This window comes from Lemur catta, chromosome 6 (genome assembly GCF_020740605.2).
Source record: "Lemur catta isolate mLemCat1 chromosome 6, mLemCat1.pri, whole genome shotgun sequence".
Classification (NCBI taxonomy): Eukaryota; Metazoa; Chordata; class Mammalia; order Primates; family Lemuridae; genus Lemur; species Lemur catta.
Window position 1 is genome coordinate 8,654,382 of NC_059133.1, and position 24,852 is coordinate 8,679,233.

At 58.7% G+C, this 24,852-nt stretch overlaps 1 protein-coding gene across 3 annotated transcripts; it reads left to right on the plus strand.

The window, feature by feature from the left end:
- The first annotated feature begins 2,895 nt into the window (after window positions 1–2,895).
- PDGFB (platelet derived growth factor subunit B) lies at window positions 2,896–23,200 on the plus strand. Of its 3 annotated transcripts, none has more exons than XM_045552837.1 (7): window positions 2,896–4,023; window positions 11,942–12,038; window positions 14,215–14,304; window positions 15,574–15,779; window positions 17,088–17,226; window positions 21,032–21,182; window positions 21,555–23,200. In XM_045552837.1, exons 1-6 carry the CDS (start codon window positions 3,961–3,963, stop codon window positions 21,154–21,156), a joined length of 720 nt encoding a protein of 239 aa, XP_045408793.1. In that variant the 5' UTR covers window positions 2,896–3,960; the 3' UTR covers window positions 21,157–21,182; window positions 21,555–23,200. The 3 variants fall into 3 exon arrangements, with proteins under 3 accessions (XP_045408793.1, XP_045408792.1, XP_045408794.1); XM_045552836.1 differs by having other exon boundaries at window positions 2,953–4,023; window positions 21,712–23,200; XM_045552838.1 differs by lacking the exon at window positions 11,942–12,038 and having other exon boundaries at window positions 4,011–4,023.
- The last annotated feature ends 1,652 nt before the right edge of the window (window positions 23,201–24,852 follow it).

A 24,852-nucleotide genomic window follows, 5' to 3' on the forward strand; every position in this document is an offset into this window, starting at 1 on the left:
TCTTCCCTGGGACTCTGAAGGGGGTGCCCTCAGGGCCCTGTGCTTCCAAGCTCGGAGACTCACGCTACAAGCCTCCTTCACCACTTTCCACCCTTTAGGAAGGGCTCGGCATCTTTGCAACAACTGGCCAGGACTCAGAGGAAGAAATAGGCTAGATTTTTAATCATTTATTCATTCCTTCAGCAGATATTTACTGAGCACCTACTATATGCTGGGAGCTGGTATGAGGTCCTGCTCACCCCAAACCCAGTCCCAGTCTAGTGCTAGGCTGATAAATGGGCAACGACACCACCATGGGGCAGATGCTATAGGCCCTCCAAGGCTGGTGGGCTTCCTGGAGGAGGTGCCCACTAAGCCAAGCCTGGCAGAAGGAGGAGGAGGAGCTGTTCTTTAGAAACTGCTTGCCTGCAATGAGAGAGAACAGGAAACGGGTTCTCCTTAGCATGGCATTCAGGCCCAGATGCCATGCATTCCCTGCTGCCTCTGCTGGTCCCTGTCCTACCACTTCTGGCCCGTGTACAGAGACATCTGGATTGCAGTGATTTGTGTCTATCTCACTCAAGAGCCTGGAAGGTTCCTGAGCACTAAGACTAGGTCTTCTTCTTTATTTCATTTGTCAGTTCTTCACACAAGGTCTGCACATAGTAGGTGCTCAATGATGCTGTTCCAAGTAGCTCCCCCTGCCTCCTCACCCCCATCCATCCCCTAAGGCCAAGCTATGCGCTTCCTCCTTTGCGGTCCTATAGCACTTTGTACCTGAATCAGAGCTCATACTGGTACAGCACTTTCTAGTTGGCAAAGCACTTTCACGCATATGAACGTATGTGACACTCACAAAAACCATGTAAAAGGTGTCATTGTCGACATCATCATCATTACCTGCCAGAATGGTGGTGTAAGTATGTGGGCTCTGTAGCTGGACTGCTTGGGTGCAAGTCCTGGCCCTACCACTTACTGGCTGTGTGACCTTGAACAAGTTGCTCAGCCTCTCTGTGCTTCAATTTCCCCATTTGTAAGACAGGAGTAATCTACCCCACAGAAGCATTGAGAGTCTACAGGTAGGGTAAGAAGAATACTGCCTATCACATAGTCAGCTCAACAATAATGGTAGCCATTATCATTCAATTTATAGATAAGGACACAGAAGCTCAAGGTCAAGATCACCCAGCTGTCCAGTTAAACAGGGTTTTATCTCTGAGCCTTTACTTCAAATCTAGTGTTTTGGGATTATCTCCTCATCCTTCCCCCATCTCCCTTGTCCTCTTGTCTCCTAATTTATCTATTATACATCTGTCTGTCCTTCTCCACGGTGCCTCCTGCAGGGCAGGGGCCCGTTAGCACCATGACTAGTCCCCTCCTGTCTCCCCAGTGCCTGAGCAGTGCCCGGCCACTAGTGAATGCTTGGAGGCTGTGTCGGAGGAACCACACGCTTGCTTCCTGCTAAGTGCCCCCAGGTGGATGATTTCTGGTCCCCAGACCACTCTGTGAGGCGGGCAGAAATTCTCTACAACTGTACTGAGGCACAATAAACTACATGTATATCATGTTTTGATATACGTGTACACCTGTAAAACCACCACCACAATCAACAATGACAAACATTTCCATCACCCCTAAAACTTTCCCATGCCTCTCTGAAATCCCTCCCTACCTCCAATTATAGATTTATTTACCTCCAGTATATAGAGGACAAAATTGAAGCACTAAGAAGTAAAATAACCTTCCCAGAGACACGTGCTCAGCAAATGGCCACTCCAGGATTTGAACCAAGGTGAAGTGTCCCCCGGCTGCCTCTTGGCCACTGTGCCTGCTGCTGGGTGGCAGTCAGCAGAAGGTGGGTGCCTGTCCTCCCTCCCCTGCTCCACCTTGTCCAGGTCCAAGCAGACAGTGTATAAGGACATGGCGTTTATGGTGTGACTCTCTCTGCCTACACGTGTGATGGCAGGCTGACACCCCAAACGGTATGTCTGGGTATCAAGGGCCGACGGCAGAAACAGTACAAGCAGATTAGGTAAAGGTAGCCTAAAGCCGGAAGGCCGGGAGATGCAGGAGCCCGAGGTGGGTGCTGGGCTCAATGTGAGTATGTGTGACTCTGTGACTGTGACGGTGTGACTGCTGAAGGCAGGGACACAGCAGCTCCCTGAATGGGGGTGGAAGGAGTTAACTGTGTGAATGCTGGTATGGGTGGGTGGGTGGGCCCCGGCCTCGAACCTGGGGGCTGAGGGAGATAGTAAACATCAGGGTGACGGGAGGATTGTGTTGGTAGCCCTGCGAGGATGCAGCAGGGTTGTGGGGGTTTGTGTGACTTTGCAGTTCAACAAATTCAAATTCAGCCAACGCTGGCAGTGCCTGTTGTGTGCCAGGCAACCAGCTAGGAGGAGGAGATGCGGACCCAGCTTGCAGCCGAATGGTACTGGCTGCTGGGTTTCCTGTGCTGCCTCATGGTGCTTTTTTGCCCTTTCTGGCATTTCCTCCTCACAGTAACCCTCCGCCCACTTTGAGGCTAGATGGAGGAGCACAGAAGGAAAGTGACTTGCCCAAGGTGACCCAAGCTTCTCAGTGCCAGGGCAGAATCTGAATCCAAGCAATCAGGCTGCAGAGCCTGAGTCCTTTCCCACCATGCCTGCGCCAGGGTGCAAGTGTCTGGTCCTGGAGGGGGCTTGGACTCCTGGCCTTGGCCCTGGAGACATCTCCCAATGGGCTCCTAATCTGTCCACGGTCACTGTGCTGAGGGATGAGGGGCGGGGCGGCTGGCCGCCTCTAGTTCTTTTCCTGGGGCCAGATTCATGGAAAGAGGGGCTGCCTGGCTCTGAGACCCCTAAGCGCCCCACCCTCGCCCCAGGCCCTCCCCAACTCCTGCCCCCCCCCCCCCCCCGCGCTGACTCCCGGCCAGAAGAGGAAAGGCTGTCTCCACCCACCTCTCGCACTCTCCCTTCTCCTTTATAAAGGCCGGAACAGCTGAAAGGGTGGCAACTTCTCCTCCTGCAGCCGGGAGCGGCCTGCCTCCTTGCGCGCCCGCAGCCTCCCCCGCTACCTCCCCCAGGGCTCCCCTCCGGCCGCCAGCGCCCATTTTTCATCCCCGAGATAGAGATATTTTGCGCACACACACATACACACACGCGCAAAAAGGAAAAAAAAAAAAAGCCCACCCTCCAGCCTCGTTGCAAAGAGAAAGCCGGAGCAGCCGCAGCTCGCAGCCCGCAGAGGACGCCCAGAGCGGCAAGCCGGCCGGCAGACGGACCAACGGACTCACGCCGCCTCCACCTGTCGGCCGGGCCCAGCCCAGAGCGCAGCGGGCACGCCGCGCGCGCGGACCAGCCGTGCCCGCCGCCCGGGCCCCGCGCCAGGGCGCACACGCTCCCGCCCCCCCACCGGCCCGGGCGGGAGTTTGCACCTCTCCCTGCCCGGGTGCTCGGGCCGCTGCTGCAAAGCCAACTTTGGAAAAAGTTTTTTGGGGGAGACTTGAGCCTTGAGGTGCCCAGCCCTGCGCTTTGCGATTTGGGGGGCCTTTCCAGAAAATGTTGCAAAAAAGCTAAGCCGGCGGGCAGAGGAAAACGCCTTTAGCCGGCGAGTGAAGACGAAACATCGACTGCCGTGTTCCTTTTCCTCTTGGAGGTTGGAGTCCCCTGGGCGCCCCCACACGGCTAGACGCCTCGGCTGGTTCGCGACGCAGCCCCCCGGCCGTGGATGCTCACTCGGGCTCGGGATCCGCCCAGGTAGCGGCCTCGGACCCTGGTCCCCGCGCCCAGGTCCTCCCCAGCCCCCCAGCGACGGAGCCGGGGCCGGGGGCGGCGGCGCCCGGGGGCCATGCGGGTGAGCCGCGGCTGCAGCGGCCTGAGCGCCTGATCGCTGCGGACCCGAGCCGAGCCCACTCCCCTCCCCAGCCTCCCACCCTGGCCGCGGGGGCGGCGCGCTCGGTCTATACGTCCGGGGCCCCGTGGGGCCGGGCCCGGAGTCGGCATGAATCGCTGCTGGGCGCTCTTCCTGTCTCTCTGCTGCTACCTGCGTCTGGTCAGCGCCGAGGTGAGTTGCCACGGTGGCTGGGGCTGGCTCTTCATTCATTACCTTCACCCCCACCTTCTGACCACCCCCTCCTCTACCGACAGTGAACTTTGGACCCTTGCAGCCCGTGAGCCTGGTGTCAGGCGCAGGGTGACCTGGGGCTGGGACGCGAGGTCCGGGAGGTGCTAGGGGAAGAGGGCAACGGTGGCTTGCTTTCCAGTGGGCGAACCTAAATCCCTTAGCCTTTCAGCGTCTGCGGAGGGGGTGTGTGGCCCTGCCCCCCACCCCTCAGGAGCCCAAGAATAAGCCCCTTCCCTGCCGGGGGAGAGGGGGTGGGGTGGTGCCAAGGGTGCAAAAGACAGCGCGTACTCCTGAGCCCCCTAGCCTCGGCTTAGGTTCTGTCCAGGCACCGGCTTGCCCAGGAGGTGCGAGCTCCCGCACCGGGGCATCCACGCCGACCTTTGGTGGGGATCGGGTCCCACCCTCGCTCCGGCTCCAGGTCGAGGTGGGCGTCCTGGGGTCTGCGCAGGGCAAGCTGGGCCCCAGAGCATGGTCCCGGAGGAGCTTGTGTCTGGGGCGCGAGGTGGGGGGCGGTGGAGGAGGCCAAAAGAGAGAGAGACACAGACAGACATACTGGTAGGTTTCGGTCATTCGGGCTAGGCAGAGGACTGGGGACTCTTAAGGAATACAGCCCCCGGGGCGGTGTGTGCCTGAGGCCCCGCCATACCTGTGCCCTCGCCCTGCAAGAGGAAGCACCTCTCTCCCCCGCATGCAGGGTGCGGAACGCGCCGCCTGCAAAAGCCTAGCTGCAAGGGAGGTGGTGTACAGAGACGTCTGCGGGAGCGATCAGGTCGGATCGGTCCCCCCCACCCCTCCCAGCCTCACGTAGCAGTGAGTTGGCAAGTCCAACCGGAATCCAGGTGGGAAAGGGGGCGGGGCAGGAGGAGGCGCGAGGTGGACGGGACCAGAGGACCGCAGGGCGAGTGGCGCGCCTCGGTCCCGTCCCACCTCCGCTCGACTGCGGCCGGAGCCGGCACCTAGTGGGCACTTCGCCGGCTCCCGAGGAGGGTCGGCCCCTTCGGCCTCCTGCGAGGCACAGGAAAGAGGCAGTGGCGGCGAAGGGGTTAAGGCGGAGGGCTCCGAGGCCGCGGCCGAGCCTTGGGCCACCGCCAGCGCAGGTTGTTTTGACCGCTGAGCCGCCGTCGCCGTCTCCTTTTGTTCTCGGGGCTCCTCGAGGGCCGCAGGCCGTCCGCCCTGGGGCCCCGCCCTTCCGCGGTCACCCCCCGCGGCCAGCACCCGGGAGGGAAGACGCGGGGCTCGGCCTGGCGGCCTGCAGGCCCCTCCCGACGCCCCCTCCCCGCCTCTCCCGCAGGCCCCGGGGCTGCAGCCAGCTGTTGGGGAGGGGGCGCCGGCCGGCCCCAGCTGCCGCCTCGCCTCGCCGTGGGACCTGGGGGCTGGGCCCGGTGCCAGAGCGTCCTGGGAACGGCAGCGCCCCGCGGCTGCTCTCCGCAGCCCACCCCGCCCGGCCCCCCGACTCGCTCACTCACCCCACGCATGCACACTCCTGGCCGGAGGCGATGCTGCGCTCCGGCGGGCGGGCGCGCAGAGCTACGGGCACGCACTACCGCGGCCGGGTCGCGCGCCCGCCGCCGCCACGCCCGTGCACACGCGGGACACACGCTCGCGCACCGAACACGAACGCACGCACGGCCCCTGCACACGCGGCCTGAGCTCACGTGCGCGCACACCCACGCACGTACACAGGCACGCATGGCCCTCGGGTACCTAGCGCCTGGTGGTCGCCCCCGTGCAACAGGTGGGCCTCCGTGGGCCCTGGCACCTCACCACCTCTGCAGCGACCCCATTTCCTTCCTGGGATCCTGTGAGGGAGGGAGAACCTCCCATCGGGCCGGCTCCACAGCTCCACTGTTTTTTGCCTTGTCGGGTCAGCCCGACGGCCCTCCAGCCTTCCTCCTCTGTGCTTGCTTTTTCCCAGCCATGCGGCCCCAGGGGTGCTGGGATGTCCAGAGCAGTCCTCCCTTCAAATAAACCCTGTTACTCCGAGACTGGAGGGATCTTAGAGGGCCCTTGTGCCGGCTGAGGGGGCACCCACCCCGCCTATTTTATTCTCTTTGCTGGTGCCAGCAGGCCCTGGAGAGGCGGCGCCTCCCTTACCGTCCCAGCTCAGTCCAGCCCCTCATGCTTTCCCGCAGCTCAGGGGCTTGTGCGTCTGGGGTGGGGGCTGCGGTACAGGACTGCCTTTCTACGCGCTTTAGTCACGGCATCCTCGAACACAGCCGCGGGAGCCACGATTGTATGTGATGCCTTGCAGTTTAGGAAAGGTTTTCCTGCTGAGCCTCAGGCTGGCCGTGGGGAGGCGGCCTAAATGGGAACCAGGTCCACATAGGGTCGGTCCAGGAAGGAGCTCCTAATTGCCAGTGCGGGGAGACTCAGGGAGGACTTGCTGGTGGAGGTGGTCTTGGAGCTAGCCATGTCCCCAGGCATGCTTGGCCTGTGTCTTAGGTGGAGACCTCAGCAGCTGGGGGCTGAGGGAGGCCCCTGAGGTGCCATCTCCACCAGCGGAACTGGCGTCCAGGATGACTCCCGCTGTCACGTGACACCCCTGGCCTCAGCACCCTTCTGCCGGGAAGGGGTGAGGGGGCCCCACGGCCATTCCCCACCCAGCTTCCTCTTAATGGTCTTTGGGGGCTAGAGACCAACTGCTGGAATCCAGGAGCCCTGTTGGTGTGCAAGGTCCGGTCAAGCAGAATTTGGAGGCTCCAGTCCAAGACCCAGAAGAGAGAGAGAGAGAGTCTGTGTGTGCTTGTGTGTGTGTGTGCGTGTGCGTGTGCGTGCGTGTACGTGTACCAGGTGGGGCGAGATTGATTCGGCAGGAGTGGCAAGGTGTTTACCATGGCCTCGTAAGTAAAGTCTTAAAGTCCTTGTCTTCCCTTCCCCCCATTGAGCTGCCCCTCTTGTTAGAACTCTTTCCATTTTCCGGTTTATTTAGTTGTTTATTATCTGCTTTGCCCACTGGAGTGTCAACTCCGCTGGAGAGCTCTTGTCCTGGTCACCACTGTTAGGACAGTGCCTGGAGCAGAGTAGACAATCGGTAAATATTTGTGCAGAGGGCAGTGAATGCGGGGGCAGGAGGGAACGGCCCCAGGTGCTTTATAAGTGGTGGCCTTGTTGACTCCTCGCCTGAGGGCAGCCCCCCCTTGAGGCCACACTGCCCTCCAGCAGGCCTCAGTCTTTCAAGACCCCCCCATCTTGAGACAAGCATGTCTTTCTCTTCCCTGTCTTGTGACTTGGGCTGCGAAGATTAGACAGGACAGAGGGGAAGGAACAGAGGGAAAATTAGACTTTGAAGGGTCTATGTATCTTTAGCTGAGCCTCAGTTTCCACCGTCTAAAAAAAAAAATGAGAAGGTGGGATTGACTTAGAGTTCGCAAAGAACAGCAGAATTCCCGGCCTCTCCAGCTGGGATGGGGACGTGGTGGGGGCAGCGATTGCAGTGGCGCCAGGATTGTAAATGGCTGGGCTGGAGCCTCTCTTTCCGCTGTAACATTTTCTCTGCTCTAGCAAGGGGTGGGGGGCGGCCGGCGTGCTGAGCTGACGTGAAGGAGGGGGAGGCTGATCTGAGGGTCCCAGGAGCAATTAGATAGGGAAATGCTAGGTGGGAAAAGCTGGTTCTAAATGGCTTCTGTGGTTTGCCCAGAGAGGGCTTCTTCAAAGGGATTGGCTTTGGCATCTGATCTAAATCAGGCCTGCTACGCTCAGGCAGGCCGGCGCGGGGAGGCCTTGTCAGCCTCTTCCTTTGCCAGCCACAGACAACGCCCTGCGTGAGGGCTGTGTCTCCCCAGCAGGAATGGCAGGCGGGCCGGGGAGTGTGTATCTGTGTATGTGTGTGTGCTGGGGCCCAGGAGAGGGTGGGGTTCAAGCCCCTTTGATCTGCCAGCCTGGTTGGGAGCAGATAATTCACCTGGCCTCACGCTGGCTCGTGCCCTTCCTAGCTCCCGCAGCTGGCACTGGGGGTGGGGTGGGGAGGAGGCTGTTTGCCTTGGCTCCCACGGCTGGCTTCGCCCCAGCTGCCTCCTCGCCACGCCCTCGCTCTACCAGGAACCCTAGGCCTGCGATCCAGGGCAGCTTCTTCAGGGTGCTGGGGCTCCTTTTCCATCTCTGAGGGGAGCGGCCCACCTGGAGCCCTCCAGAACTTGTGCTCAGGAAAACCAGGCTCCAGGCGGCTCACCCTCCCCCACCACGAGGAGCCTCTGACTGCAAGCAGGTGCCCTGCAAGTCTCCCCCAGGGCATCGCATCCTGGAGCTGACCGCAGGCTGGATGTCCCCACCTCTCACCCACCCCCAGTGCCGGAAGGGACCCGCCAGCCCACACAGCCCCAGGCGGTGCCAGTGTGGAGGTAGGGTACCATTTCCTGTGGCCCTGCACAGGGGATAATGTGAAGTCACACACTTTCCCGTGAGCGGGCAGCTCTCCACCCACTCCTTGTCATCCTCAAAAGTGTCTTGTGCCTCTGGCCCAGGGCCTGTGTGCCACTTGCTGCTGCCCAGAGGACAGCCATACTGAAAGAATTAATGCTGATGACAGCAACAGCTCATTAAGTACCCATTGTTTGCTGGGTGCTCTGCTTCGTGCCATTATGCGATCCCAGTAACCCCAGGTGAGGTATGGTTAGCCCCATTTAAAAGATGCAGAAGCCAAGGTTTTAAATGGTTAAAATACTCACTCCAAGCATCCAGGTTTCCTTGCATCTGAAGCCCTGTTCTCAGGGTTTCTCAGCCTCTGCACCATTGATGTCTGGGGCAGTGACGCTTTGCTGTGGGGCTGTCCTGTGCATGGTTAGGTGCTGAGCGACACCGCTAGCCACCAACTGCTAGATGCCAGCAGCACGCCCCAGTTGTGACCTCCAAAAATGTCTTCAGACATCGCCAGTGTTCCCTGGGGGCCCAAGACAGTTAGAAGCACTGATGTAGATGACCTGCCGCAGGGGTGATGAGCTAGCATGGACGTCAAATGATGCTGAGGGCCAGGGGCCCCAGAGCCAAGGGGAAGGAGGCTGAGAAGCTCCGTGGTGGGTGTTCTGGAGCCTGGGAAGGACCCAGCTCTGCCACTTACTGGTCGTCTAGACCTGTAGCTGCTTGTTTAATGTTTTTAGGGCTCAGTTTTCTTCTGTGGAAGATGGGGCTAAGAACAGTGCTAGCCTCTTAGGTTGGGAGTTTGGGCAGCCAGCATTTTGCTCAGTGCTTGGCTCATAGTCAGCAATTAAGGAATGTTACCTGTGGTATTATTGTCAAGTCCAGGGGCTTATAGCGAGTTCTAGTGAGTGGCCAAATTCCCAGAGACCTGTGTAGGAATGGCCTCTCTGCTTAGAATAAAATGAGCTCTTCAGGAGGTAATTTGCTTGGGAGTGGGGGAAGAATATCCCAGGTGGCCCTCCTGGTGGAGGAGGGGGAAGAATCACACTGGAGAGAACCCCAGGGAAAAGGTCAGCCGCCTTCATACATGTTATCAGTATTTATTGAGCACCTACTATGTGCTTCTCCCATTTCCACAGTCTCTATCCTTGGCTCTTCCCCACTCAGCCTCAGAGGGTCTGAGTTTGCTTCCATAAGATGTCATCTCCTTTGCGTCGTGGGCCTGGGTCTGGGGGTCCGGTAGGCCTGTTCAGGGGCCTGCCTCCTCTGCCACAGCCGGCAGCTGCAACCAGCTCTCCAACGGGCAGACAGGTCTTGGCACAAGCACCAAGTGCCATTTGGTACTAGGCCTTGCGCCCCGCCCCTGGGGGGCTGATTGAATCTTTACTCCACGAACACTTTGGTTCCCCTCGTGTGAGTGAGCGAGGGAGGCCTGGCTGGGCACCCCGGCTTTGACTTTCCTCTGCTCCTTCTGACACCCCCTGGTGGAGTTAGAATCACATCAGATGTTCTTCAGCCCCCTCGATTCACAGATGAGAGCAGGACCACAGAGGGGCAGTGACCAGCCTGAGGTCACGTGCCGTTGGTAGCAGCACCGGGCATGGGATCCAGCCCTCTGGACTGCCAGTTCTGGGTTTGACGAAACTCTCAAGGGGGCTCCTTGCCTGGTGTTTGCTGGAGACCAGCCGCCAGCCTTGGTTCTGTGGGTTGGGTGCTTTGTCAACATTTGGAGAACACCGAAGGCGGGGTCTCTCTTCTGGGGTGGGAGGAATGAACTTGCTTGAGGGTGGGAGGAGGCAGAGCCTGGAGGAGATGGGGAAGGAAAGTGGGGGACTGGGGGCCCCCCATCTCGCACACGCAGCCCCTGGCTGCCCAGCTGTGCAGCCATAGACACTGAAGGAAAGACTCCAGTTTTCAGCCAAGCCTCCCAACCTCTTCTCCCTCGAGCCTCCCAACAGCTCGAAGACACCAGGCAGGGTTATAAGCTCTGTGTTCAAACAAAAAAACCAAGGCAGGGCTTTCAAGGAATTACGTAGCTTTAAAAGTGGTCACACCCACACCCACCCTGTGTCTTCTAGCTCCAGGTCGATGTGGGTGGCCAGAGCTGGACACGGCTGCATCCCTGGAGGAGTTGTTCCCAAATGCCATGACAAGTGTCCAGGGAACAGAGCTTTTCGGGAGAGCCCTTGGTGCTGGCCACGGGGCTGAGGTGACCTCTTCTCCGTGCATCAGCAGTGAGAGAGCAGAGTCCCCCCCCCCCGGATGCTGCTCTCCCCGGCCTCAGCTAAGCCTCTCAGAACTTCAGTCCCTGGAGGATTCCCCCCTTTTTAATCCAGGGAAAATGAGGCACAGACTGGTTTAACCCACAGGGGTAAACCAAGCCTACTTACTCCCTCCCCAGGGCTCTCTCCCGAGACCCCACTGCCCTGCGTGCCTGTGCCTGCACCCGTCCATGTGCATGTGCACGTGTGTGAGTGTGCACGCGTGTGAGTGTGCACGTGTGTGAGTGTGCACGCGTGTGAGATGGGCCCGAGCCTTTGGACACGCAGCGACATCCTACACATTTTCTTTGCCCCCTGGTGGCTAGGGGTCTGGACTGTGCCACTTGGTCTCCCAGCTGTGCTCACCTCTTTCTCAGGATCTCTGGCATCAGCCCCTCGGGGCTCCCGGGACTGTGGGGGACGTGGCAGTGACCTTTCCTGTCGGGCTGCTCTCGTGTCATTGTGGGACCTGCGGTTTCCCTGGAGGAAGCCTGGCTCCGAGTGAGGCCTGTTAAAGCACTTGTCAAGTTTCGAGTGTGTTTGGTAACAGGCCAGGGGGCTCTAAAAATAGGACTTGGTTGGGCACGGGGCAGGGGTAAGCTTTCAGGTTTCCCGGCCGTATGTGAGGGTTCCCTTTTCTCCTCTTTCAAGTGAGAGACTACACAGATACTGCAGGAACATGTGGCCTCCTGAGACCTCACCCCTCTGCAAGCGTTGATTAAGCGCCTCCTGTCCCCAGGAGCCTGGGAGTACAGGCTCTGCGTCACCAAAGCTTGAGTTTCAATGTAGCTTCTGCTGATAATTGCCATAGGACTCCGGGCAAAGGATGTCCCCTGTTTGAGCCTCTGTTTTCTCATCTGTGAAATGGGGATTAGATCACCTGACTAACGCTGCTGTCATTAGCTGTCAGGTCTGGAGAGAGAAGCAGAGAGGAATCAGATCTTTGGAGCCCTCCCGGCATCTGTAGCGTGATGGGGAGACAGACAGAGACAAGCAAGTCCACCGAGAAGCAGGCTGGGACTCCTGCTGGGGGTGGGCTGTGGGGGCTCCTCTGGGGCTCAGAGGCTTCGGCAGGTTCAGGCTCCCAGGCCTGTGTGGCCCTGGTTGTCAGGCCTGGGTCCTGCCTGTCCTCAGCCTGGCTGGCATTTGCCTGTGACTGAGGGGCCCCGAGCAAACTTTTGGCAGGAGCAATCGGTGGCTGGGAAGCCCCACCCCCAGCTTCTCATGCGGTGTCTGCCTGGCAGGGGGACCCCATTCCTGAGGAGCTCTATGAGATGCTGAGTGACCACTCTATCCGCTCCTTCGATGACCTCCAGCGCCTGCTGCATGGAGACTCCGTAGGTAAATTGAATCCTTGTCCAGTGCTCTGGTCCTCCACTGAGCCCTAGGGGAGTCAGGAGGGGCAGGGCATGAGGCACCCCCTCTTCCCTGACACCCAGAGAACTAGAGGCCTTGCAGCCCAGAGAGGCCCGGCCACACCCGCCCAGGGCAGGGCTGCGTAGGCAGACGGGTTGGTACCTGGGTCGCAGGGTGTGACGGGAGAAGTGCCATGTGTGGCTCCCGCCTAGGGTGGGGTGCTGGGAGGAGGGCGGGCAGGGAGAAGGTGCCCAGGGCATCCATGTGTGTGTACGGATGTATCCAGGTGTGGACCCAGCCAGGGAGGGTGGGGCCGAAGGAGCCATCTCCCCGCCCCTCTGGCCAAGGGCCTAGTCTGCCAGGTCTCCCGGGGACACCTGGTCCCGACCAACGGGCAGCCATGCCCGTGCCCAAGAGCACGCTCAGCAAATGGGCACGTGCTCGGTGGCACACACGTGGCGGGGCTGGCGGGCTGGACTGGGAATGTATTTATAAATGCTGTCTTCAGAGCAAATTCCATTCTATTCTAACCTCTGGCCTGTTCCCTGGAGCCCTGGTCAGTAGCCCCCCTGCACCCCCAGGTCCCCTTCCCTCTGGGGTTCTGTCTCTTTGTCACTTTGTAATCCTTGCCCAGACGCTATCTACGGGGGAACAGCATTTCCTGCCTTTGTTTCCTCTCCCCGTTGGGCCCCTGGCGCCCTCTCAAAAGCATTCCCGGGCCCTTTCAATCCCGCCTGTGCTGGGGGGTGGCGAGGCAGGCAGGAGGGGGCCCAGCTGGGCCCACCTATTGTTCACCAGGGCCCCCACCCGACGACGTCTCCCACAACCCCCACCCCATGCCCGACTGCTGGCCCTGGCCACACAATGGGGCAACTTCCAAATTTAGCCTTTGTGCCATTTCTTTCCAGGGCGCTTCTCCCCCACCCTCAGCCGGCCCCTCCACACCCCTGGTGGGGGTCGGGATCTTGGAGATGAGGCTTTCAATAGCAGGCCTGTTCCGAGGCAACCATGTGGCTATTTTTTCCTAATCGACTTAACCTTTCCACAAAGCACATCTTTTCCCCATCTCCGCCCCACCAGGGACATTCCAGAGATGGCAGGGAGAAAGGAAGGGAGCGAGAGGGACAGACAGACACACTGACGTGGGGGCTGTCAGGCTGGACGGAAATGGACCAGTCACCAGGCTCCCCGCAGGACCCTGGACGGATGGGCCGTGGCCAGCAGGAGCCTTTGTCTCTGACAGGCCAGGGGCTTAGGGCAAGAGCATGAGCCATGAGGTGCTGGCAGGAGGTGGCGGGAGCTTGTCCCCAACACCCCTTAGTGCACTTGCTGGCGCCTCACCCATGAGAGAGACAGAAGGTCTGTCCATGATTCGACATCTGACTCAAAGTCCACCCTCCAGTCCTTGCTTACCAGCAACCAGCCTCTGCCACCAGCTCTAGAGAGGGCGATGTCTCCCAGGAGTGCTGGTGGCGCTGAGACGAGGGCTGTCCAGGCTGGAGAAGGGAGCTGTGATGTGTGGCCTGGGGGGTAAATGGACACCTTGGGGCGGACGTGGGGTAATGGCTTAGAGGAGAGGGAGATCGAAATGACTAGAGACGGGCGGGAGGGAGCCCAGGCCCCGGGGGGCACGTGCGGAGGGCGCCCCACCCCATCCCCCTCGTCCCTGCCCCGCTCTGCTCCGCCCAGCAGGCCATTGTGGGGCTCCAGCGGGCTGTCCAGGGCATGCGGTCCCCCTGGGGATTCTGGGAATTTCTCCATTCAGCACTTCCTATGGGAACGGTGGGCGGAGGGGCGCTGGAAACTGGCCTCTAGTGCTCTGGGTCCTTGCCCCACCCTGGAGGCCGAGGAGGGTTCACTTACAGTAGCAAAGGGGAAGGGTTATTTTTAACTTCACTGACATGGGTTCTGGCCAAAAATGTGGCTAAAGAGCCGGGGGGGTGCAGCCAGGGTCTCCCACCCGCAGCCCTGTGTCTGCCCTGGGGTATGCCTGGAGGGCCCCTCCTCAGAGCAGGGATCCAGAATCTTGGGGTCCCAGGGCTGGCAGGGGGCACTGTTCTCTGGAGCGGGGGGGAGGCGAGCCTCCTGCCTTCACGGAGCCCCCGCCGGTGGGGCCGGCCGGCAGTGTCCATGGGGCGTCTGACTGTGTCTTCTCCCACAGATGAAGATGGGGCCGAGTTGGACCTGAACATGACCCGGTCCCATCCCGGAGGCGAGCCAGAGAGCTTGGCCCGTGGGAGAAGGAGCCTGGGTAAGACGGGGTGTTGCACTGGTGGCCCCTCAAAGGGTGGGAGCCAGGGAGGGGAACAGGGGCAGGCAGCCAGCCCGAGGGCTCCGAGGGTCGTCTTAAAACTCCCTTTCCCCCCACACTTAGGACTGAGTCGAACTAAGAGAGTATAACCATCCTGAAATACCCGCTGTTGAGGACTTGAGTCATCACGCCCCCTCGCCCTACACTGTTTTCTAAATATAGTGCTTTGAAACCGTTCCTTACTTCAACCCTGGAGGCAGATACTATTAACCCCATTTCACAGAATTGGAAACTGGGGCCCAGAGAGGGTGAAGAAGTAGGGGAGGTCACACAGCTAGGAAGTGACATGGCCGGGATTCCAAGCAGCCCCTGCCACTTGAGCCCAGTGCTGTCCCTGGTGGCCTGCGTGTCTCCGCTGTGGCCGAGGGGTGGGAGAGTAGACGTGGCGGAGTCCGGGACTGCCTCCTGCTCCCTCGCACACACCAGAAGGAGACTCTGGACCATTAGGGCCCAGAGGAGACTTCCCATGCGAGGCCAGTGCCCACCCCAGCCCTTCCTTCTCTTGTCCACGTGCAGTCCCCAAAAAACTGTAGACAGTGGCTGGGGGAACCTATGGAAGAGTCAGGTGACCTGGGTTCCACTCCTCCATGTGTGCATTTGGGTGGGCTAATTTAGCTCTCGGAGCCTCAGTTTCTCTGGGCTTGAATGACGACAACAGCCCCAGCACTCGTAGGCCCGGCTTTACTCATGTGACCCCTCAGAGCCACAGGTGAGGCACCGGCACTGTTATTATTCCATTTCATAGATGAGGAAACTGAGGCTTTCAAAGCAGCAACACTGCAAGAATAGATTAAGATGTAAGACAGCCATGCAAGAGAGGTTACAAGAAAATACAGCACATACGTAAGGGCCGCATGTCAGGCAAAGCCGTAACCGTGTGGAACCGTAGAGAATGACAGAGTGGCTGTGTGCCAGCAGGAGGAAGTGGACATTTGTTGAACTTTTACAACATGCTGCATTCTGAATTACCTCACTTGATCCTGACAATGGTTCCTGAGTGTAAGTCTTATGATCCCCATTTTGCAGATGGGGAAACCGAGGCTTGGAGCAGCTCAGCCAGCTGCCCGAGTGCCATGGCTGATAGCAGCCAGGACTTGAAGCCTGAAGCCTGGGGCTAAAGGAAGGGAGGAAGAGCACCCGCTGAGCTCCCTGCCGGGTGGGGGGCCCTGGGCAGGCCACCCTCCTGACCGGGGTTCCCTCCCGCTCCAGGTTCCCTGACCGTCGCCGAGCCGGCCATGATCGCCGAGTGCAAGACCCGCACTGAGGTGTTCGAGATCTCCCGGCGCCTCGTAGACCGCACCAACGCCAACTTCCTGGTGTGGCCGCCCTGCGTGGAGGTGCAGCGCTGCTCCGGCTGCTGCAACAACCGCAACGTGCAGTGCCGCGCCACCCAGGTGCAGCTGCGGCCTGTCCAGGTGCGAGGCCCGCGGCCCACCCGGGGCTGGTCCTGATGGTGGGCCAGGGAGGGCCACCCCTCTGGGACTTGGACCTGACCCCGCTTCCTTGGCATTCCTGGCATGTGCCGGGGCTCTGTCCAGAGAGGGTCACTCTTGGGAAGCTCTCTACGATCAGGCATGCTGAGGCTGACCACGAGTCCTCTGAGGTGGCCCAGGCCGCTGCAACCAAAGCCACAGACAGGGCTAGGTGTGGAACATTAATAGACATGGCCTCCTCCTTTATGGGGATAAAAATCCCCAAATGTCTCTTGAAGAGACACGTCTACAGACATTTATTTGACACTCAGAATGTCCTGGGCAGCTGCTCAGGCTCCCCAGAGCCCTCCCCTAGTCAGAGATCTCTCGAGAAAGGCTCAGGTAGGCACCACTGCATCTCCGACACCTGTTCATCCCCCTTGACAAGCGTGTCTTTAACAAGGAGCGTGCGGAGAGGCCGCCAGGAGACAGGCAGCCCCCGCGCCAACAGCTGAATGCCGACTGTGCCTCCTTTCTGGAGGGACTGGGGACGGGCACTCAGGTCAAGGAGAACTGTAGGGTAGAGACGGTCCCACGGAGCTCCCAGTCACACTCCGGGCAGGGCAGGGCCAGAGAAGCCTCTGCTGTCTTCTGATCCATGTGGAAAGGTTTCTGCACCCCTGGGCCAGCGTGGCCGAGGGCCCGTGTGCCGGGCAGTGGGCCGAGCACCCCCCTTGCCGAGCGCTCTGCCTGCGCGGCTGTGTGCCCCTCGCCTGCTGTCACCCCGTGGCCTCTCCTCCTGCCCACCTCCCATCCCTGGCCTGGGCTCTGCCCCCCACCGCCCACTGTCATAGCATCTCCTGTCCCCGTCACTTCCAGAGCTATGGATGGACACCTGACAGCTGAGCTCCCCCTTCCCACCTCCCTCCTAGATAAAGCCTCCCCCCACTTCCTTCCAGATAGCCCTCGCCCACCTCTGCCGCAGCCCCTGACCTTGGCTGGCGCTCCGGGAATGAAGATACCACGGGCTCCAGCTCAACCCGGAAATGCCTTTCTGCCTTTCTCCCTCTCTGGGGGCACCGAGGGGGGCTGCAGGTCAGGAGGGCTTGTTTTGATGGAAAAGCTACGAGAAGGGCAGAGGGCAAGGTCCTGCTATTGTTTGGGCCAAAGCGTTTGCCCCGCAGGCTGCTCTCTGGGCTTTCTAGGAAAGAGCCAGGCAGGGACATGGGATGGGAAGAGCAGGCAGTTTGTGCTCCCCGCCTCCTGCCTGTATGGCCTCTACAGAGGTGTTTCGGCGGTTCTGTCCTCCAGGTGAGAAAGATCGAGATTGTGCGGAAGAAGCCAATCTTTAAGAAGGCCACGGTGACACTGGAGGACCACCTGGCATGCAAGTGCGAGACAGTGATGGCTGCACGGCCTGTGACCCGAAGCCCGGGGCAGGAGCAGCGAGGTAACCATCTTCCTCAGACCTGCCCCCCCAATCACACAGCCCACAGCCCCTCCCCTGTAGCAGCCGGGGTCAGGGGCGGGTCTTAAAAATGGAGATTGTGGCCAGAGTGGTGGCTCACACCTGTAATCCCAGCACTCTGGGAGGCCGAAGCAGGATTATTTGAGGCCAGGTGTTCTAGACCAGCCTGAGTAAGAGGGAAACCTCATCTTTACAAAGAATAGAAAAATTAGCCAGGCGTGGTGGCATGCGCCTGTAGTCCCAGCTACTCAGGAGGCTGAGGCGGGAGGATCCCTTGAGCCCAGGAGTTTGAGGCTGCAGTGAGCTATGATCTTGCCACTGCACTGTAGCCTGGGTTGGCAGAGTGAGATCCTGTCTCAAAAAAAAAAAAAAAAATGTAGATTGGATCAGGCACACCCCTGGTTAAATTTCCATCTCACTGAGAACAATCCAGATTCCTCCCTGGCCTGGGAAGCCCTACGTGAGGAGGTAGCCCTTGGCTGGCCCTCTGGTCTTGCAGCCAGCTACTCCCCTTCACGCATGCCACCCCAGCTGGACTGGCCTCTTTCAGTGGCCAGATAAGTTTCTGCCTCAGGGCCTTTGCACATGCTACTCTTTGTTTGAAAGGTGTTTCTCTCAGCTCTTCACAAGCCTAGCTCCTCTTCATTTGAGTCTCCCCTCAGAAATCACCTCCTCCTAGAAGTCTGCCCTGGCCACCCCACCCCAAGCAGCCCAACTCCAGTCTTGATACCACACCCCCTGCTTTGTTGAACGAGTACATGGAATGGTGGGAGGAATCAGGTCTGAACAAGAGAAGACGCCATGTACATTGTCTTCAGATATCTGATAATTTGTCCTGGGGATGAGAAATCAAACTAATTTCTTATGTCTTTGAGGAATAAACTAGGACCAGTGGGGAAAAGCCACTGAGAGATTTTAGCTCCATACACAGAAAAGCTGGTGATGAGTCAGGGGTCCAAGATGCAGTTGGCTGCCTTGTGAGGTAGTGAACTCCCTGTCACTGGAGGTATGCAAGTAAAGGCTGGGCAACTGTGTAGTTGGGATGTGACAGGTGGGGTTCAAGCATCAGCCAGATAGTGAGTGGCATCAGGGTTCCACTGCTGTCCTTAGATTTCATAAATTCACAGTCTCGGGCATAGTTAGACTTGAGTTGAAAGAGACCCAAAGAATGGTCTGGTCCACCCGCCTCTCCCTCGTTTTACAGAGTAGGTGCCTGAGGCCCAGAGGCGCAGAGGTCTTGCCCCAAGTCACACAGTCAGTCTCAGGCAGGGGCGTGGCTGGAATCCAAGTGTCCTGAGGTTTTGTTCTTGGCTCTTCCCTCACCCCAACAGCTCTCTCACCTGCCTTGTCATTTTTTAAAAAGATTTTTAAATAGCATTAGAATGGACCAGAAAGATGACCTTGCAAGTTGGTCTTTCAGTGTTATTAAGTGGGCTACTGGAGCACAGAGAGGTTGAGGAGTTAACCAAAGTTGCACAGCAGCAAAGCCTATCCCAGAGCCCAGGTCTTGTAACATCTAGTTGTGGGCTCTCTTGGCTGTGTCTCACAGCCTTTTCTCCCTTGAGTGTTTGCAGTAAGGATCAAATCATCAAGTGAATACGATTAGGTGAGCGTCAAAAGTAAATGTCGTAAGTGACAGTTCTGATTTTCAGTAACTCTATTGTTAGGGATGGGACAATCTTTTCGTCCTCATTTCTTGCTTCTTGGCCTCTTTGTTGTCTTGTTCTCAGAGCTAAGTGGAGTTGCTGGATGCCCTGGGAAGGCTGATCATTTGACAGCTTCAAACTGACATGTTGTAAATTAGTTACAGAGTTAACAGGGAGAATGATTTCTCTGTTAAGGAAAAATGATATTCTTATGTTTAAAATGGGGCTAGTTCATGTATTTGTTCCATGTGATTTTCCAAGCCAGTTTCTGGGAAGGCGCGTTAAACCAACGATGTGTGGACGACATGAGGTTCTGCCGTGTCAGTTGCAGTGTTTCAGCCGTGTGTTTCGGTACTGCTGGCAGCTGTCCACGGGCCGGGCTGAGGCTCGGTGGTGTGGCACCTGTGATGTGGTGGCTGGTGTCAGACCTCCTGGGCCAAATCTCTGCTCTGACACTCGTGAGCTGGGTCGTGGCTTTGCACTTGCTTGGACTTTGCCCAGCCCAGTGTCCTGTCGATGGCTTGGGCTCTGGGGGTGGAAACTCCCTGGGCGCTGTAGTGGCCCTCTGGTGTCTTGTCTTTGGGGGATCTGAGGCCACCCAAGTCCCTGAACTGCTGGAAAATCTGCCGTTAGCAGAGATGGGATAACTGCCTCATGGGAGCTTGTGTCTCTGCGGTGGGAGGGCAGGTGTTAGCCCTCAAGAGCCTGGCAGGCTGGGGGGAGCTCACAAGGCTCCCAGGAAAAGGCTGGCCTTGAACTCAGCACATCCGGCTGTCACTGCCACAGTGTCCACCCGGGAGCCCAGGAGGGAGAGAAGCGTAAGAGCTCACCTTGACCGAGGCTCACAGGCACCTGTCATTTACACCGAGTGGTTGGCAGTGTGGACTCTAGAGGCAGGTCCCTGAGTTCAAATCCCAGTCTCTCTGCCTCAGTTTCCTCATCTGTTAAATGTGGATAATAGTGCCTGCTGTGAGGGCAAACGAGCTTAGAACAGCACAGGTGCTTGGTAAGTGCCAGCTAAGGGTTTCCGGCTATTTCCTTGTATTATCCCCTGTCCCTAGGAGTCCAGGGCTGCTGTCATCTGTTTTAAAGGTACAGAAATTGAGGCACGGGGCATTTAAGTGACTTACCCCAAAGTACACAAAGTTTAGAGAGCCCAGATTTAAGGCCAGGTGGTCTGAGCTGTGTCCCGCCACCCCCCATACCACTTCTCCAAGTGGTGAGGGACAGGTGGGTGACAGGCACAAGTGACCAAAGGGCTTAGCTCCGTGGCAAGGAGTGTGGTTCTGGGCTGAAGCCCAGTGGCCTCCCCACCACACGACTGGAATGGCCGAGAGGTCGGGAGGAAACATCAGTAGGAGGCCAAGCCAAGGAAATCATAGCAGCTGCCGTTTGCTGATTACTTCTTACTCTGAGCTCAGTGGCTTAAAGCAGCAATCGTGTTATCTCTCCCGGGTCTTTGGGTTGACTGGGCTCAGCTGGGCGGTCTGTTGGTCTCTGCAGTTGCAGCCAGACGGTGGCTGGGGCTGCAGTCATTTGGAGGCTCGACTGGGACAGGTCCCTGTAGCCCAGGAAGCGCCAGTCCCCCCTGGGCTCTCCATGTGGCTTCTCTAGTAGGGAGGCCAGACTTCCTGTGTGGCAGCCAGGGCTCCCCAAAGCACGAAGGTGAGAGCTCTCGGGCCTTGTTGAGACTATGCCTGGAACTGGCACAGCATCACTTCTGCCTCCTCCTGTTGGTTAACCAGACCCGAGTCCAGGCCAGATTCAGGGGCCAGGGAAGTGAACTCTACCTGTCCACGGGCGATGACAAAGAATTTGAAGCTGTATTTAATCTACCCGCCCTCTGTGTCAGGTACTGTGTGAAGAACTTTGCCAGCATATTGTCATTTATTCCTCCCACCAGGCCTGTGAGGTGGGCAGTCTCATTACTCCCATTTCACAGATGGAGAAACTGAGGCATGGAGAGTTTCAGTCATTGTCCCCAGGGCACATACAGCTGGTGAGCAGTGGAGTTGGGATTGAAGCGCAGGAGGTGTGGCCCCAGAAGATCCGGAGAGGTCTGTGGCAGGCCTTGGTCGAGAGAGACAGACCCCCCCAGTGGTCATCCACGTGCTGACAAGACCTTTCTTTTTCTTGAGCAGCCAAGACGCCCCAAACGCGGGTAACCATTCGAACAGTGCGAGTCCGCCGGCCCCCCAAGGGGAAGCACCGGAAATTCAAGCACACGCATGACAAGACGGCACTGAAGGAGACCCTCGGAGCCTAGGGGCATCGGCAGAAGAGTGTGGGCAGGTGAGGGCCCGGTGGGGAAACTGAGGCCAAGAACCCTGTGTTTCCTTCTCCCTGGCCTGTGGGAGGGACTGGGGCAGAGGCATGTTCCCACACAAAATCCATCCTCTGCCCGCTTATCAGCTGAGTTCTTGCACCGGATAGGTGGGATGCAGGAGCCCCAGCCCCACGCTGTGCCCCCGCATGCCCTAAGAGAATGAGAGGTCGAAATCTCACTTCTTCCCCACCCGCCTCAACTGCCCAGCCCTGAGCACTGCTGGACATCAGGGCTGGCTGGTTGACCCCAGCTCCCTGCCCTCAGCGTGGGGGGCATGTGTGCGTGGGATGGACCCCCTAGGGTGTCTCTGACCCCGTGTCCCTCTGCTTGGCCTGCAGGGTTATTTAATATGGTATTTGCTGTATTGCCCCCATGGGGTCCTTGGAGTGATAATATTGTCCCCTCGTCCGTCTGTCTCGATGCTGATTCGGACGGCCAATGGTGCTTCCCCTACCCCGCCGCGTGTCACCCCTCCACCTGCGGGTCTCCCCCCAGCGGCCCCCGGCATCTTGCCCAGCAGCTCAAGAAGGAAAAGAAGGACTGAACTCCATTGCTGTCTTCCTCCGTTGACGCCAAGAGTCTGGGATACGAGTGCAAGAGAGACTGATGGGGTCGCTGTTTGGGGAAAGGGGTCCCTTCCCTTGGCCTGGCCTGGGCCACACCTGAGCGCTCTGGACTGGCCCGAGGAGCCCCGCACGTGGCCCTGAGGACTTCTTGGCATGGCCTGCCTGGTCCCTGGAGCCCTGGCCAGCTCTGAGGGGCAGCACCTCCAGGCAGGCCGGGGTACCTCGGACGCCGTGGCTAAGACCACAGACTGGAGCACAGACTGGAGAAAACCCCTCCCACAGTGCCCAGACCCTCGTCACTTCCTCTCCCTGGTCACCTCTGCTCACAGCGGCTTCTTTCCATTTTATGTGTATGAAATCTTTGAAGACACGGACTCCTCTGGGCTGGTGTGGCCAGAGTGCCAGGTGGCCGAGTGCCCTCTCAGATGGGTTAGAGATGAAGTTTGCTCTTGGGGTGGGCATAGATGGTGACCTGGGCATCCTCTGCCTCCTGCCACCTCCCTGCTCCCTCTGCTGTACCCTGATTCACTTCCTCCTCTGTTTCCTTTTATCTCTCTACCTCTACCTTGTGTCTTCTTGTCCTGGCCCTTCAGTCTGCTCTACCAAGGGGCTCTTGGACCTCTTACTGGGGCCCCAAATGACCCCAGTCACTTCTCCCTAGGGCAGAAGACCAGGGGCCAGTGCAGCAGGGGACCTGCCCATCATATTCCAACTCAGCCAAGACTGCCATGTAAGGTTATACAGGGTGTGCACTGCACAAAGGCACTGTATGCAGGGAGCACTGTTCACACCATAGATGCGGCCCGTTTGTGTATTTATTATGACAGTTTCTGGCAGATGTAGGTGAAATGTCTGAGGAAAGGGATCCTTTTCCTAATTCATACACAGGCTCCCTGTGAACAGTCTGTGCCCCTGCCCCAGCCTGTGGATTGGAGTGGTCAGAGAGCAGTGAGTCTGTGGTGGGTGGGCAGGCAATGCTGTTGTCCATGGGGCCTCCATTTCCCAGAGTCACTGCTCCAGCAGCCCCCCTCCCAGGCAGGTGTGGGAAACCCAGGAGAATGTCTCCAAGGGAGGGGCAGCCCCGCTCGCCCCGCCCCCGCCCCGCTTGCACACTTTCTTGTCCTAGACCCACCCACCTCTGGAGGCTCCTCCCAGGAAAGCAGCTCCTGGCTGGGAGTGAGGGAGAGAAGGGAAAGGGTCCCCAGTGCCCCCAGCTGTGGGGTCTGAGCTCTCTCTTCCCTTCCCGCCTCCTGCTGCACCTTCCCCCTCCCTTCCTCCAAACTCTGCTTCCTTCAGTTTGTAAAGTCGGTGATTATATTTTTGGGGGCTTTCCTTTTATTTTTTAAATGTAAAATTTATTTATATTCCGTATTTAAAGTTGTAAAAAAAGATAACCACAAAACAAACCCAGATGAATCCGCCGGAGGTCTGTGTGTTGGCATTGCGCGTGACAGTGAACCTTTCTGCCTTGGCAGGGTGCTCCGACAGCTTGCTGTGTGTTCCTCTCACTCCGGGAGGCTCAGGCGCGATCACACACGCTCGTGCGTGCACACACGCTCACACATGCGCGCACACCCGCAGGCCTGGAGCTCGGAGGGGGCCTCTGTCTGGCGGGAGGAGGAGGCACACAGCCCACTCCGTCGGTCCTGGTCCTACGGCAGCCCTCGAAACGTGGTCCCCAGGCCCCGGACCTGAGCTGCCCCGGCAGTGACGAGAGATGGGTTTCTGCAGGCTGAGGGTCTCCACACGGGAAGTGGATCCTCAGGATTGGGGGGCTGGCTGTGGGGAGGGGGTGCCCCGTGTGGGGAAGGCTGGAGGGGCTGTGGGATTTAGAGGGAAACAGATGAAAGTTGGGTCTGGGGTCTGGTCTTGGCTCAGCCCTTTGCCAGCTGCGTGGCGTTGGGCAAGTCGCGCCCCACTCTGGCCAGAACCTCATCTGAAACGTGAAAGATGAGAAGAGACTTGCAGCCGCAGGCTCTGGGGTTCTCTGCTTTCTCTTGCTCTTGAAGAGCTGAGGACCAGCCCATAAAAAGATGCTAAATGTGTTCTGGCTCCCACCTGCAAATGCAGCATGGACTGGGGCTGACAGGAGTCCAGGAGATGAACAACCTGACTCAGGAAGATAGTCACTAAAGCCATTTTGCCCCTGAAAGTAGTGAGCTCCCTGTCACTGGAAGTGTGTAAGCGGAAGCTGGGTGACAACGTGGCTGAGGTTAGACTGGATAACATTGGGGCTCCCCACGACTGACTGATTCATTCATTCACTCACTCACTTTCTTGGACTCTTGCCATGTGCCTGTCACTACCAGGAGCTTTTGGAGCAATCTGATTTCAATTCAGCCTGGGATTCCCAGCCCTGCCCTTGAAGAAGTGGAGTCCAGCCGTGGTGGTGGTGGGCGGTGCAGACAGGAGGGCTTAGCTGGAAACTCCTACCCTGCCTGCCCAATCCTGACCGTAGAGCCCTTCCTTCTCCCAGATCCCCTGTGGCCTCAGTTCCCCAGGTCTCTGGCTGGGAGAGGGAGGAGACCGTTCCACCAGGACATGGAAATGAGGGGGCAGCTGGAGGGCCCGGCTGGGCTGTCCCCTGGGTGGCCGCAGTCACTCTCCAAGCAGAGCTGCCAGCATCTCTCCTCTGCCCCGCGTGCGGCCCCGGGCAGCAGCACTGCGGAGTCTGTGGGCCTTCCAGGGGCCTGGTGGGCTTTCTCTGGGTCTTAGAAATGCCAGGCTGAAATGGCATTCTTCCAGAAACCCCTCCGCTGGGGAGAAGGCATTCCCTCTTCACCCCTTTCTCTGCACTGTGGGCTGTAATACAGACGTGGTGTCTGGTGTTTGGCAGCTGTGTTGTGCCATGAGCTGAAAGCTAAGTGCTGAGGCTGGTGGGGCAAGAGGGAAGCGGCAGGGTTCCCGACACCCGGCTGCCTCGCGCAGCAGCTGTCACAGAAGAAACGTCTTTCTGTTGGAGGGACTCTTGTTTGGGGCTTTCTGTCACTTGCAACTGAGCCTGATCCTAACAGACAGCCCCCTTTGCCTTGGGAAAGAGACAGCGCGGCCACCGGGCTGCTCCTTTCCT

Bases quoted from the DNA above. Each gene is read 5' to 3' on its own strand.
- PDGFB (XM_045552837.1), top strand. From the start codon at position 3,961: ATGAATCGCTGCTGGGCGCTCTTCCTGTCTCTCTGCTGCTACCTGCGT. The intron at 4,024-11,941 runs GTGAGTTGCCAC...TCTGCCTGGCAG, and splicing joins TGCGTCTGGTCAGCGCCGAG to GGGGACCCCATTCCTGAGGA. The intron at 14,305-15,573 runs GTAAGACGGGGT...CTCCCGCTCCAG, and splicing joins CCGTGGGAGAAGGAGCCTGG to GTTCCCTGACCGTCGCCGAG.